The sequence below is a fragment of the Somniosus microcephalus genome, chromosome 9 (genome assembly GCF_052327205.1).
Source record: "Somniosus microcephalus isolate GS21.2 chromosome 9, FLI_Smic_1.0, whole genome shotgun sequence".
In the NCBI taxonomy this organism is placed as follows: domain Eukaryota; kingdom Metazoa; phylum Chordata; class Chondrichthyes; order Squaliformes; family Somniosidae; genus Somniosus; species Somniosus microcephalus.
In genome coordinates, this window is record NC_140995.1 from 178,075,328 (window position 1) to 178,090,583 (window position 15,256).

Consider the following 15,256-nt stretch of genomic DNA (forward strand, 5'->3'; position numbering starts at 1 on the left):
GTTGTCGCTTCTTTAGGCGATGCCTCATTTCTAAGATATGACTGGTGCTGCTCCTGGCCACTTTCCTGCACAACCCATTGAACCAGTTTGGTCTTGTGTGTGAGGGATGTGCTCGGCCATGAGGTTACAGATTGTGGTGGTGTAGATCTTTTCTTGGTCTGTCACATAGCGTAGCTGTACATTTCACAGGTTTCAAATATATTTATAATTAATTCTCAGACCTCTGGTAATGAAGGTTCTTGTGTTTTGTTCCAGACTTGTTCTCAATTTTGTAAAATTAGTTGTAGTTTTCATCACATTGAAATCAATGCAAATTTAAGTTTTTAAGAAAGTAAATATTTTAATCACTTTTTTTCATGTATGAAGGTCAATATTATCTCCAACTTTTCCTTTTCAGGCAGATGAGAACACAGAAGATGACCAGGATGTCCCTCAGTCTGAACAGCGAATGGAGCATGAAGCTGAAGGGAAGACTGGCGAGGAGAACCTTCAGTGTGATACTGCTGTGGAACTGGCTGGATCTGCATCTGAGAAAGACCAGGCTAAAGAGGTACAATTGATCATTCAGTGCAAGGAGTGAGAAAACTCATTCATACACCTGTGTGCCAGTGCACGATGTGCACTATCTTAAACTTCTAACTGTCTTCATGTCCTTTTAATTTATAAAAAAAAAAAAAAGGAATCTTATCTTCTCTATTTATGATGGGGACATTTTAGCTGGACCCTATAAATGAGAAGCTAAATTCACTTTATCAAACTTCATTTTCTGTTTTGGTGGAACAGGCTATGCCTGAAGAAGGTTAATCCTTGCACAAGGTCACCTGTTGGGCTGTGGCCTATCTTGCGAGAAAGCAATCCGGGTCGTGCAATGGCACAAAGGATTAAAGGGATAGGATGCAGTTTCGCTCCAGAGATTCCCCCTGGTAATGAGCTTCCAGTCTCGGACATGCTTTCACGGAGAGGCAGCGAGAGGAGGAATGCTGGAAATCCAGTCAATTTGGCCCATACTTGTGCACATTCTGGTGGCTAGCAATGTCTCTTGGAGGAGCAGGGCTGTAGTGCAAAGCAGATTGAGTCATAGTGAAACCAAACTAAGAAGTTTTAGTATAAACTTTTTGCCATTGTACTTTGTGGAGCTATTCTGCCCAGTATTTGAAGAGAGCACTACCTCTATTGAGTACAGCAGTAAATGACCAGCATTTTATCAAGCTGGGTGAATAGGAATTGTTTTTGCTCCTTTAGGTCCCCGTACTGCTGTCTCCTCCAACCAATAAGGGGTGGATAGGCAGGCTGTAGATGTCTGTGCTGCCACATTGAATGTCACCCCACTGGTAGCTGAAGTTGAAATGCTACACAAAAAAAATCAGAACAGTTTCTGAATGCTAGTAATAAATAGCTAATCAACAGGAACCTGATTTAAAACCATAAAATAGTCATTTGCAAAAGAAAAACCTCCGTCCCATACTGTATTTGCTGTCACTGATAGCTAGCACAATTTATTTTATATTTAATCTTGCAGGAACAGGGAAGTGGGGCAGCAGATGCTAACCAGTCCGAGGGTCATGAGTCCAAACTGATGGCAAGGGTCGCATCTCAAAGACAATCTCGGGACAAAACGCAGGTAAAACAACGCTCCACTCACAGGCGGTATTTCTTTTAACAAACGTACAGCAGTTAAACTTCATTTATTTAAAAGAAAACATTTTCCATTATACATGATGTGCAAGAGTTCTAAACGATTCTCAGTTTTGATACCCTGAAAATGATCTCTAACCCAGCAACTTTATCTGCCGATTTAGAAGTCATTGATCAGCTGTGAATTTTGCAAAGTTAACTGTCAAATTAGGTTTGTGCAAAAGCAAATATTTCACTGTAAAAGCTTTCCATTGCTGTACTTTATTTTTTAGTGTGGTTCTCAAATGTATCGCCAAGCTATTAAAGTATAATGGATCGTTTTGGTTAACTGAAACAGAAACTGTTTCATTGAAGTAGTACAGAGATCCATTGGGCCGGAAACTTGCTGAAAAAATAGCGGCGTCTGAATGACGCACGCCATTATTAGTGTGTAAATCGGTGAGGAAGAGATACCCCCATCAATTTCAAATTGCCACAAGTTGCTGGACAATTTGCACCACTCCACCATTAGCTTCGCAAAGACAACATCTCGCCCTTAACCTCCCCGTGAGCTTCATGAAGTTGCTGCATTTGCACATTAATTGCCCATTAAACTCGCCACAAAATCAAGTCTGGTAATTAATAATGCAGTACCCTTAATGGCTTGATAATTGTTAATGACTGCCAATCAACCCCTCTGGCTCAGAAAGTGAACAGTTAAAAGCGTGGAATCTCATTCCTTCAGGTTGTAAATCGTTGGGAAATTTAAAAAATGTCAACTAAATGGTTTTCTTTTTTCTCTCAATCCAATCTATTTTTTATTTGTGTACCTGATTTGACATTGAATTCGCCCACTGTAATTCACCCTCCTTCTGTTTATTTCTCAATCCTTGAATCTCATTGGTTAAGGAGATACACTGTTGGCCAAGGTCCCAAATGCCCTGTTTCCCTCGCTGCGCTGTTATCAACTCTCACTTCCAGCAACTTTGTGGGCAAAAAGTTTTTGAGCTGGAAGGCGCAGGAACAAGTCTAACTGGGCGTGCCGCGCGATGCTCTGCTGCAGCAAATTCCAGCCTATTATATCTTAAATTTCTCACATTCAGTACAAGATTTGGGAACCGCACTGATCAATTGCCCTCAGAGCCAAAATAATATTTTACGTTTCCAGTGAGCTCTGAAAGGACTTTCTACTAAACCACCTCAATCCATCGCTCTTATTTATAATTTCACATAGCATGAGTCTTGTGTACATATGATGAAGGTCATCAAGTCCATCCATGTTGACCCCATTTATTAAATGGTGCAAACTTGTGTAACCCTTCTCAACAGCTAGTAATGCTAACTCCTGGGGAAGGTAACAAACCTATCATAAACTCTAGGAAATTTGTTCCTGACTTTGTATGGCAGTTGAGCTCCATGAGATTTTGATGCATCACTAGACTTAAACTAACCCCCTCCTCCGTATGTCCCTGTGTCCATTATATTAAGCAGTATCCAGGATAAATTTTATTGCACAATATATTTACAAAAAAGGCAACTTGGGTTTCTTACAGATCTTTTAAAAAAAACTAAACTCTGATTTTCTTTCCCAAGAGTTACAAGAGAAAGCCTGGTCGTGCAGATAATGAGAGAACGACGGGCGATCGCAATGAATGCGTGAACAAGCGGCTGAAGATGATGGAAGCCAACAGTGCAGCACAGCAGGACACATCTCAGTCAGAACAAAAAGTGAAGGAAGCTGATGTTTATGAGCATATCAAAGAAGGAAATGATTCCTATGATGCTCAAACCTATGGTGAGATCAAAATTGTTCAAATTCAGAAACTAGAGAAAGAGAATCTCAAGACTCCATGTGCAAAAGTCGAGTTGTTTTCTACTGAATAAATTTTGCGCTTTGAAACAATGTACAACTCTTCCCTGATCTTATGAATTGCTCATTTTAGATGTAGCCACAGCAGAGCAACAAAAACCAAGTGGGCCAGGTCAGGAAGAGGAGGATGATGAGGAGCTTGAATCTATTGAAATGGAAACTGATGAGGAAGAGGAGTTACAGAGTGTGGATGTACAGGAACTGAAGCCAGAGAAAGAAAAGTCCTCATCTACAACGGCACCAGGTAATTAGACACATGAAGAGTTGATAACCAGAAGGCACAGATTTAAGGCAACTGGCAAAAGAACCAGCGGCGAGATGAGGATAAACTTTTTATGCAACGAGTGCTAGGATCTGGAGTGGGACTGACTGGATTTCTCTTCGAAAGAACTGGCGCAGAGTTGATGGGCTGAATGGCCTCCTGTGCTGTACTATTCTATAATTCTATTCTACCCCTACTATACACCACAAATCTCATCAGTTTTATATTACTTTATTGCAAAATAACTGGTCAACTATCTAACTTTCAAAATAATGATCTGATATACCAAATGTCTGCGGCATTAATCAGGTCATGTCATAAACCCTGAGTAACTTGACCCTTTGAGATTGCTGCACTGAAATCATTGATCAGTTAGTTTTTACTATAACCAGCTGATTGTGACAACTGGGGATTTGGTGCAGTTGTAATTAGCTGCTAACTTGGCTGTCCCAAGTTTGGTGTTGTCTAATCACTACTTCACCACTCTTTTTTTCCAACCCTAATGGTGTCCTGCACTATGGGCTTTGGCCCTTCACTCAATTCCATCAATAATTTTTTTTTTAAATGCACGTACAGTACTCCGTGTTTGCAGAGTCCTAATAACTAAACTGATTAGGTCATTATCTCGTTGCTGTTTGTGGGATCTTGCTGTGCGTGAATTGGCTGCCACATTTCCTACATTGCAGCAGCGACTACACTTCAAAAGTACTTCATTTGGCTGTAAAGCACTTTGGGGCGTCCGGAGATCATGAGTAGCACTATACAAATCCAAGTCTTATTTTAAGATTAGTATAAAAAATCTTGTCAATTGAACCATATCTGATGTGTTGTAGGATCTGACAAACTTGAAGGAGAATTTCAGCTTCCCAAACCGGAAGAGATGGATGTTGCAAAAGATGACTGGTCAGAAGCGGCAAATAAAGAGACATTTGAAAGAAGCAGAGAGTCTACCATCCACACTCAGCATGAGCTGCTAACTGAGAACATTGAACAAGTATGAACTATTACAGTATTCCCATTCAGTAAAAATGATGCTCAGCGGGCATGTTTTGATGATTGATGCTGATCTGTTGGAGCATGGTTGTGGATTGCACAACAAATAGGAAGCATAAAAGCAGGCCATTATTTGCATATCATAATGTTAAACAAAATGACTTTTGCAAACCAGAATTACTTTGAAAAATTTACTTTTTCCAAGACATAGGGTGAATAGCTGCAAGTTTTTTAAATGTTGAGGTTTCAACCATGAGTTCCTAATTTTAGCTGAACCTTTGGGGACCTGATGAGCTAGATACTGAGGTGGGGATGAGTGAGGTATGGAGGTAGTTTAGGGTGTTGGATTGGGCCTGTCAATCCAATCTGCATCTATTGAGAGGGAAACGCGACGTTATTGCAGCTGCCTCTGTGCCCCCCTCTGAGGAATGGTGTGTGTGCAGAGAGATTAAAAAAAGGAAGTGATATGATATTACCTGACCTGCATCCAGCTGTCAATATTTGTCACTGATTTAAATATGTTCGCATTTTATAAAACTGCAGTAATGTGTACTGCAAACTAGTTAAAGAACTCTGTTAAAGTGAAACCGATTTCCCCCCCCAATGCCCTTTCTTACCAATGCACTTTATTCTCTGGTCTAAATGAGATTTTAATCTTGACGCTGTCCTGACGCATGGAATTCTGGATTGCAATCCAGCATGGGTGTTGCATTAATTACTGCTAGTATATTTGGCTGTGTAGGTGAGCCTTTGTGTTTTATCCCTTTCAAGTTTAGTGACATGCGTTTGTTTTCCAGAGAGTTCTTCATGACCCAGAAGAGCTGCGTAAACAGCTGGAAGAGCAGCTGGATGCTTGGCGAAATGAGGAGGCTGGAAATCCAGAACAGGTAAGCAAGCGAAGGACTATCTGAATTGGTGAATGGACTGGTAAAGGAAGAAGGAGTCTTTTATTTAAAAGACAAGAGGACAATGTAAATCAATCTGAGTGAAGAGCTTTTTAAGTTTTTAATTCCAGGTCAGTGAAATTGCAAATTTTGGAAAGGTTTTTGTGGAATTGGGCCCCAAATTTTTCTTTTTTTAAACAAGTCAGGACTGATGGGAAGTGAAATCGAATCCCAGCTCTTTGGCACCTGCAGCTTCATTTAGTGTAATCGGCATTTTAGTAAACTTGTTGCTGAATTTCCTTTGTACTATGTTGCGTTCAAATGTTTTTGATAACGTAATTGTCTGAAAACTCAATTGATCCAAGAAAAGTTTAAGAGGAAAGTAGGCACATTGAGGAATGAATAGTGCTGAAACTCCTACATTGGTAAAAGCTATATGGCAATGTAATTGATGGGTAAATGGGTCCTAGATTTCAACCCCTTTCTGCCAAGTTAGTTGATCCCAGCCAAAGTGTTGTCGAGAGGGTGCTAAAACTAGCCTGTCTCTGGCCCAGGAGAGGACAATTTGGCAGGATCTCGCCTGATCGTTTTCCAGTGATCTTGGCTGGAAGTGCACATGTAAACAGCATTGGGCCCAGTCATAATGATCCACATGGTCAACTAGCACACCTGAACCTGTCTGATACACATGTTGATGGCCAATTGGATGAGATGCTGGGAAGGCTGCTGGTGCCCATGGTGCTGTACCCAAAATCAGAAGAGGAGGGATAAGGGGAGAAATGTGAACGGTACTGCTCAAAGCAAGTTAATTCAACAGAGATTGTAATTTAGATAGGTGTTGCTTTTAAAAAGTTTTTGAATCCACTGCAGTATCATTGTTTTTTCCTTTTTTAATAAACTGATTTCTTCTATAACCTCAACGGTTTAGCTGGAGGATTTCAAAGGAAGTAAAAAGATATAAATTCCCGTTAAAATGTTTGTTAAACTGTTAGAATTATTTAACATAGAGTTTTGATTTAATCATCTTTCGCGGTCTCCAGTGGCACAGTAAACTGGTAGCAGAACCGAAGTTTTCTTCCACAGTTTCTATCTTCCGATTCTAATATTTAATGTTCCCTTTTGTTGGGGTGGCTTGTATAGGTGCTCTGGCTGAAATGAGGAACTCTCCGTGGGTGGCGGGGGAGAGGGGATCATGGAGGAGAGCCCTGAGCTCTCACTCCTTGGTACACTTGTGTGTCTGCAATCACACGAGAGCCACAATTCTATAGAACAAATCAACGTTCACCTGCCAATATTGGGAATGTAAATTGCTCAAATGTGTGTTTTTTTTTAACTATCTTATATTTTCCTTTTTTTTGTTCTGCTCTTACCAGGAGAAAGCTGCAGCTGCGATGTGGCAGCGTTACCAGGCATTGACAGCTCCCCTATCACAGCAGCTGTGTGAACAGCTTCGTCTTATACTAGAACCCACTCAGGCAGCTAAACTCAGGTCAGTGTCCTTGGCATGTTGTTTGCTATTATTACGGATGGTTGTAAGTTGTGGGGGGTTTATTTGGGATCGATGACCCCTCTGGAATTGACATAAACAGATGATCAGTTTAAGATTACAAATGCTCTCATTTGAATCTGTTCTGTTATAAAGTTGTAATTTTTTTTTCCCCTTCTGGTCTTTCAGGGACTGCACAATTTTGAGGGTTTTTTTAAACAACAAAGCAAGCATGGAATGCACCCTGATGACTATTTGATAATTTATTTTATTTCTTAATGGCAAAAATTTCAGTGTGTCCTTTAAAGTAACTTCCATTCCCGATTTCTCTCATGGAAACACTGTACAACGATTTGGGTAATTCAAAAAAGGACCATCCCATTAATGTGTGTTTATGGTAAATCCAGAACCACTGCTACTAGAGAGTATTTCATTTAAAGAACACAGTGTTCCATGTACAGTACTCGTTCTTTCCACCAATTTAATAATCTGAAACAGTAAAAATATCTCCCATCTAGCTTTAATCTTTGTTGCTACTCTCTCTGCTGCATCTGCTACCCCACTGTACTAATCCATGCAATTTTCTGTAGGTGAGCACTGAGTGCTCTGCCCAATTGCAGAAAGCACTTCAACTGATCTGTTGACTTAGTTAATAGTATGTGGCATTTTTGTAGAACAAGAGTTATCCATATAGAACAGTTCCTTGACTCTAGAAAGAGATAGGAAACTGAAACTGAGTTTAACCTGTATGTATTTTAAAGTTTTTTTAATTCATACATTAAATTTTCTTGGCAAAAACTTGGAGTGGTAAAAATGTTTCTCTTTCCTCCTTCCATGTGTTTGTGTACAGAGGTGATTATCGAACTGGAAAGCGATTAAACATGCGCAAGGTGATTCCCTACATAGCCAGTCAGTTCCGTAAAGATAAAATCTGGCTTCGCAGGACAAAGCCGAGCAAGCGGCAGTACCAGATTTGTTTGGCTATTGATGATTCTTCTAGTATGGTTGACAACCATTCTAAACAGGTATGGTTTTAAAGGTTGGATTTGAAGTTACATAATTGCAAGCATCACGAAACATCTGAGTTGAGTAAATTTAAGTGGACTATGACCTATAGTCGTGCAGGCCATTTTAAGTTTGTTAATTAAACCTACACACACTCCTCTACCCATACCACTAATCCGTCAATATATACAAGATAATATTTACATACTCTGTTCTGCTATCGCATAGATGGCCATGTCTCTTTAATTTAAAGCACGTCTCTTGGCCTCTTTGGTGTTGGTGCGACTGCCTCCATACATTTAAAATATTATTCCTCCCTATCTCTGGTAGAGCAGCTGCTTTGGATGGTCCATGTAAGGAAGAAAGTAACATAATATTTATAGTTGGTAGACTAGCATTCTGATGGCTGGGTTAGCAACCAGTGTGATATTGAGGCATAGCAGCCAGGAAAAAATCTCATTTAATTTCTGATTCGTGCTGAATTAGCTCATCTCCTCTGGGATCTCCTGGGGGTCACCATTGACCAGAAACTTAACTGGACCAGCCACATAAATACTGTGGCAACAAGAGCAGGTCAGAGGCTAGGTATTCTGTGGCGAGTGTCTCGCTTCCTGACTCCCAAAGCCTTTCCACCATCTACATGGCACAAGTAAGGAGTGTGATGGAATACTCTCCACTTGCCTGGATGAGTGCAGCTCCAACAACACTCAAGAAACTCGACATCATCCAGGACAAAGCAGCCCGCTTAATTGGCACCCCATCCACCACCTTAAACATTCACTCCCTCCACCACTGGCGTACCGTGGCTGCAGTGTATACCATCTACAAGATGCACTGCAGCAACTCGCCAAGGCTTCTTTGGCAGCACCTCCCAAACTTGCGACCTCTTCCACTTAGAAGGACATGGGCAGCCGGCGCATGAGAACACCACCACTTCCAAGTTCCCCTCCCAAGTCACACACCATCCTGACTTAGAAATATATCGCCGATCCTTCATCGTCGCTGGGGCAAAATCCTGGAACTCCCTCCCTAACAGCACTGTGGGAGTACCTTCACCACACGGACTGCAGCGGTTCAAGAAGGCGGCTCACCACCACCTTCTCCAGGGCAATTAGGGATGGCCAATAAATGTTGGCCTTGCCAGCGACCCCCACATCCCATAAACGAATGAAGAAAAGTGTGGTACTGTTGGCTTCAGGGCTAGGTAGGTGAAAAATCAAGCAGGGTTTCCACTCCTGATGGCTATCCAGTGACTGACTGAAAAGTGAATGTGTGGAATAAGTTAATGTTCGACTGTAATTCCCCCATGATCAAATATGCTGCCATCACTCACTGTGCAGGCTTGCACACATTGGTCTCTTACCCATGGAAACATAGCCCAGGAGAGGAGAGCGAACATTGGAGCCATGTTTTGCAATTGTGAACTCTGTTAAATTAATCTGGCCAACTCTAATATCCTAACGTGCCCATGTGTTGTGCTTGTTTGTTTTGCAGCTAGCCTTTGAATCATTGGCTGTAATTGGGAATGCTCTCTCACTTCTCGAGGTTGGACAGGTGGCTGTGTGTAGGTGAGTATAAATGAAAACTTAAGTTGGCTAATGCCAACAGGCATTTGTACCTGTAACTGTCTAAGGACATTAAAAACACAAAATACTGGTCAGGCAGCATCTGGAGAGAGAGTTAACGTTTCAGTTTGATGACCTTTCATCAGAACTGGAAGTAGATCGAGATTTAACATTAACTTAAGGATGTGTTTAATATCACATTGCCAGGGAAGTGCCGACAATGTTTTGTGCTTGGTGACTTCTGTGGATAACATTACTAATCCTGCCTGCATTGTTTGATGCAGCATTCTAGTGTTAGAAACTACTTTACTTCAGACAAAAGGAAATAATTTAGTGATGCTCTGCATTAAATCTCTGGTTTAGAGGGGGGACAATGAGAAATACTTTTGTTTAAAGTCTAGAAGACTGGAACATTTTTATTCGTTCACAGGATGTGGATGTCGCTGACATCCCCTTCCATAATTGCATTTGAGTGGCTTGCTAGGCCATTTCGGAGGGCAATTAAAAGTCAGGCATGTTGCTGTAGTCACATATAGGCCTAGACCGGGTAAGGATGGCAGATTCCCTTCCCTAAAGGACATTAGTGAACCAGGTGGGTTTTTATGACAATCTGGTGGTTACATGGTCACCATTACTAATACTAGCTTTTTATTCCAAATTTATTTAACTAAGTTTAAATTCAACAGCTGCTGTGGTGAAATTTGAACTCTTGTCTCCAGATTATGAAACTAAATAGTGGGGGGGAGGGTTCAGGTGAGGGGAAATTTAGAAAGTTAGAGAAAGGACAAGGCAATAGTGCAGGGTAGCAATAGGGGTAATGATAACCAGAGTCTGACAGGAAGGGACAGAGCGTACAAACATAAGAGTGCACCAGCAAATAGGGTAAGAGTAGGGAAAAATGGTAAAAAGAATATTAAAGGTTCTTTATCTGAATGCTCGCAGCATTCATAACAAGATAGATGAATTGACGGCACAAATAGAAATAAATGGGTATGATCTGATGGCCATTCCAGAGACGTGGTTGCAAGGTGGCCAAAGCTGGGAACTGAATATTCAGAAGGATAGGCAGAAAGGAAAAGGAGGTGGGGTAGCTCTGTTAATAAAGGATGAGATCCGTACAGTAGTGAGATGATATTGGCTCAGAAGATCAAGATGTAGAATCAGTTTGGGTGGAGATAAGAAATAGTAAGGGAAGAAAGACACTGGTGGGAGTACTCTATAGGCCCCCTAACAGTAGCTTCTACAAGTATATAAAAAGGAAGAGAGTAGCTAAAGTAAATGTTGGTCCCTTAGAGGATGAGATTGGGGAATTAATTATGGGAAACCGGGAAATGGCAGAGACGTTGAACAAATATTTTGTATCTGTCTTCACGGTAGAAGACACTAAAAGCATCCCAATAATAGTAGATAATCAAGGGGCAAAAGGGAGGCAGGCACTTAAAACAATCACTATCACTAGAGGAAAAAATACGTGGCAAACTAATGGACTAAAGGCTGACAAGTCCCCTGGACCTGATGGCCTGCATCCTGGGGTCTTAAAAGAAACGGCTGCAGAGATAGTGGATGCATTGGTTGTAATCTACCAAAATTCCCTGGATTCTGGAATGGTCCCAGCGGATTGGAAAACCGCAAATGTAACGCCCCTATTCAAGAAAGGCGGGAGATAGAAAGCGGGAAACTATAGACCAGTTAGTCCAACATCTGTCATTGGGAAAATGCTGGAATCCATTATTAAGGAAGTAGTAGCAGTACATTTAAAAAATCATCATAAAACCATGTTGACTCTGCTTGATTGTATGAAAGGGAAATCGTGTTTGACAAATTTACTCGAGTTCTTTGAGGATGTAACGAGCAGGGTGGATAAAGGGGAACCAGTAGCTGTAGTGTATTTGGATTTCCAGAAGGCATTCGATAAGGTGCCACATAAAAAGTTACTGCACAAGATAAGAGCTCACGGTGTTGGAGGTAATATATTAGCATGGATAGAGGATTGGCTAACTAACAGAAAACAAAGAGTCGGGATAAATGGGTCATTTTCAGGTTGGCAAACTGTAACTAATGGGGTGCCACAGGGATCACTGCTGGGGCCTCAACTATTTACAATCTATATTAATGACTTGGATGAAGGGACCGAGTGTACTGTTGCCAAATTTACTGATGATGGGTGGGAAAGCAAGTTGTGAGGAGGACATAGAGTCTGCAAAGGGATACAGATAGGTTAAGTGAGTGGGCAAAAATTTGGCAGATGTAGTATAATGTGGGAAAATGTGAGGTTATCCACTTTGGTAGGAACAATAAAAAAGCAAAATATTATTAAAATGGAGAGAGATTACAGAATGCTGCAGTACAAAGAGATCTGGATGTCCTTGTACATGAAACACAAAAAGTTAGCATGCAGGTACAGCAAGTAATTAGGAAGGCAAATGGAATATTCCCCCTTTATTGCAAGGGGGATGGAGTATAAAAGTTAGAAAGTCTTGCTACAACTGTACAGGGTAATGGTGAGACCACACCTGGAGTACTGTGTACAGTTTTGGTCTCCTTATTTAAGGAAGGATATACTTGCATTGGAGGCAGTTCAGAGAAAGTTCACTAGGTTGATTCCTGAGTAGAAGGGGTTGACTTATAAGGAAAAGTTGAGCAGGCTGGGCCTATACTCATTGGCGTTTAGAAGAATGAGAGGTGATCTTATTGAAACATAAGATTCTGAGGGGGCTTGACAGGGTAGATGCTGAGAGGATGGTTCCCCTCGTGGGGGAATTTAGAACTTGGGGGCATAGTTTCAGAATAAGGGGTCGCCCATCTAAAACGGAGATGAGGAGGAATTTCTCCTCCTGAGGGTCGTGAATCTTTGGAATTCTCTATCCCAGAGTGCTGTGGAGGCCGAGATTTAAGGTGGAGATAGACAGATTTTTGAAAAACGGGAGTCGAGGGTTATGGGGAGTGGGCAGGAAAGTGGAGTTGAGGCCAAGATCAGATCAGCCATGATCTTATTGAATGGCGGAGCAGACTCGAGGGGCTGAATGGCCTGCTCCTACTGCTGCTATTTCTTATGTTCTTTATATTCTTATTAGTCCAGGCCTCTGGATTACTTGTCCAGTAACATTACCACTGTACTACCATTCCCATAACCTATATTTGCAGTTGGCATCGGGACCTAAACATTGAGTTTCCGCTTTGGGCGCAGTTGGCAATCCAGGTGCAAATTGTGCTCAAAATTGTGCTAGTTTTCTGAACTAATTTTATGGCTCAAGATTCCTCTCACTCATTTGCATAATCACAAACTTAAAATCGTTCAAGAACCAGCCCAATTGGGCAGCGTTTTAGAACTTTTTTATCTTGCATTAAAAAATATTCCTTGATATATTTTAGTGGTAACCTGGCGCAGTTTGATACAGCAGAAATTGGGTTTATCACAAAAAGTAAGCCTTTTTAAAAAGAGTGCCTAGTCCAGCACCTGTGAGTAACCCAATTTTAAATAACTGAAAATGGCTTTTTAAAAAAACTAAACAGAACAATTTACTCGCTTCATTGGTGTAGACTAGTCAGTTTCTTAGAAAAGTGAATATTTTTTAGTGAGCTTTCAAAAGATGCTTATTAGTGCCCTTACGGCAAAAAAAAGCTTAATTTTTGGAGCCTTTTCGAAGGCCCACAAACGAGCGCAATTAGCAGAAACTCGGCGTGGTGATTAATTCGATCTGGGGGCGCGGGGCCGGCTCCCAGCACAACGTTTTAATCCACGCTAAAGATTGCGGAAACTCGATTTGCACATGAAATTCCGTGATCTTTTGCACGGGTTTGGCTGATTTATGGGCAAATTGCGCTGAAAATACCAGCACAACCTAGTGGAAACTCTACCACAGCTCGACGTGGGGTTGCATGTACACCTATAAAGTTACAGATGGCTGTTAACCCTCCACCATGAAAATGTCCCATTCCATGATGTCTTGTGACTTTCAGCTTGGCTGTTTGACTGGCGATTTTGTCTGCGTCTGGAATGCTACTCTTAAATACACTTGCCATGTCTTGGGCATCTTCATAGCTGTTGTTTGACACGTTCCGGCACCGTGCACTAGTTACCAAGTCATTTCACCAGAGCTGTGTTCATGGCTATCTAATTTCCTCTCATGCACAATAGCCTTGTTAACATTCCTGTCATCCAGTCATGTTATCATGTCAATTTTCAGCTTTGGAGAGAATGTCCAGTTGCTGCACCCATTCCATGAGCAATTCAGTGATCAGTCAGGAGCAAGAATACTGAGAAGCTGTCAATTCCAACAGAAGAAAACTAAGATAGCTCAGGTTGGTGCTTGTACTAGCAGTGATTGTGTTAGGAAAAAGCAATGTGTAAAAATGTGTGTGTGTAAATTTTATGCAGAGGGTGTAGCACAGTCTGTATGTGTTACAAAGCAACAATGTATCGCTTCACCAAGGTGTTACCTCTTCAGCACTGGGACAAGAAAAGTTGCCCTCTTCTTGCAGCTAGAGTCGCCGCCTTTAGAAGAGATTGGGGGGGGGGGGCGACGGTAGGATTTAGATCATTCGTGCTGCTTCCAAATTGATTAATTTCAGCATGTTAAACCAGTGTACCTGTGTAAAATCATGAAAGTAACTTTTAAACCTGGACCACGCCATTTTGTAAATCAAATGAAACTGTTTTAAGTGAGCACCTTTAGTTTGGGTTTTTTATAAGACTTGTCGGAAGTGATTTTCTTTGATAAGAAAATTAATGGATTGTCTCAGAACTGAGCTGAAAGCTGCTAAGCAGATAAAATCTCATCTCATTAGATCCCAATCATTTCTTCCTGCAAATTTGCCTTGTCTGATTTAGTGATTCTGATTTACAACTTCTGTGTATCTTTGCAGTTTCTGGAATCTGCAGCCAGTATGTTTGTTGCAGCACAGCACCATTCCCAGCAGGGAAACCCAGGTCAGAGCTTTACACCACTTTATTGTATGCTGTCCACGTTCAAGAAACTTTCTAAACCTCTGTGCTGCAGTAATATTTTATTTGTTAGATAAGTGAAAGCTGCAAGTTTTTAGTTTAACTGTTGAAGATGCTGAACGAGTGGGATGATTAACAGTTCACAGGTGCAACAATATCTGGTATCACCTGTGAAGTGGTTTAAGACATTTCTGAAAGCTGTGATGAGATGTTCTACAAAAGTCTTTCGTGTGCACTCCTGTACTGGTGATTGATATTAGAATTGAAAGGTGCAAGTTCAGTACTTGGTAATGTGTTTTGGTTCAAATTAATTGTACGGGTGTTACTGTATTCCAACTGAACAAATTATTCATGAGCCACAGTTAAAACTAAAAGTTAGTTCTGCTGTAAAGGTTTGATTGCAAGTTGATTCACCTCTTTCCACCCCCCTCCCCCCCCCCAAAATCACTTGCTGATCCCCTTACTTTAAGGAACACTAAACTACCTGCCCCCGGGGGAGGGGCGGGGGGGAGGAAAACAAATCGAGTATTGATATTAAAATCTTGATGATCCTCAACTGAAATTGAATGAATGGAGACCTTAATCATCCTGGAATCAGTAACAGTAAAGTGAAGTGTTGAATCTCCTAATAG

At 41.2% G+C, this 15,256-nt stretch overlaps 1 protein-coding gene across 1 annotated transcript in view; it reads left to right on the forward strand.

Moving 5' to 3' along the window:
• The window catches only part of mdn1 (midasin AAA ATPase 1), a 197,742-nt gene that overhangs the window by 180,951 nt on the left and 1,535 nt on the right, over positions 1–15,256 (forward strand). The window contains exons 90-100 of the mRNA XM_085997622.1: positions 398–550; positions 1,520–1,621; positions 3,208–3,409; positions 3,558–3,728; positions 4,580–4,740; positions 5,537–5,626; positions 6,997–7,112; positions 7,960–8,134; positions 9,609–9,682; positions 13,867–13,981; positions 14,546–14,609. Of these exons, the coding sequence (XP_085853748.1) occupies positions 398–550; positions 1,520–1,621; positions 3,208–3,409; positions 3,558–3,728; positions 4,580–4,740; positions 5,537–5,626; positions 6,997–7,112; positions 7,960–8,134; positions 9,609–9,682; positions 13,867–13,981; positions 14,546–14,609 (1,423 nt within the window). The remainder of the gene's footprint in view (positions 1–397; positions 551–1,519; positions 1,622–3,207; positions 3,410–3,557; positions 3,729–4,579; positions 4,741–5,536; positions 5,627–6,996; positions 7,113–7,959; positions 8,135–9,608; positions 9,683–13,866; positions 13,982–14,545; positions 14,610–15,256) is intronic.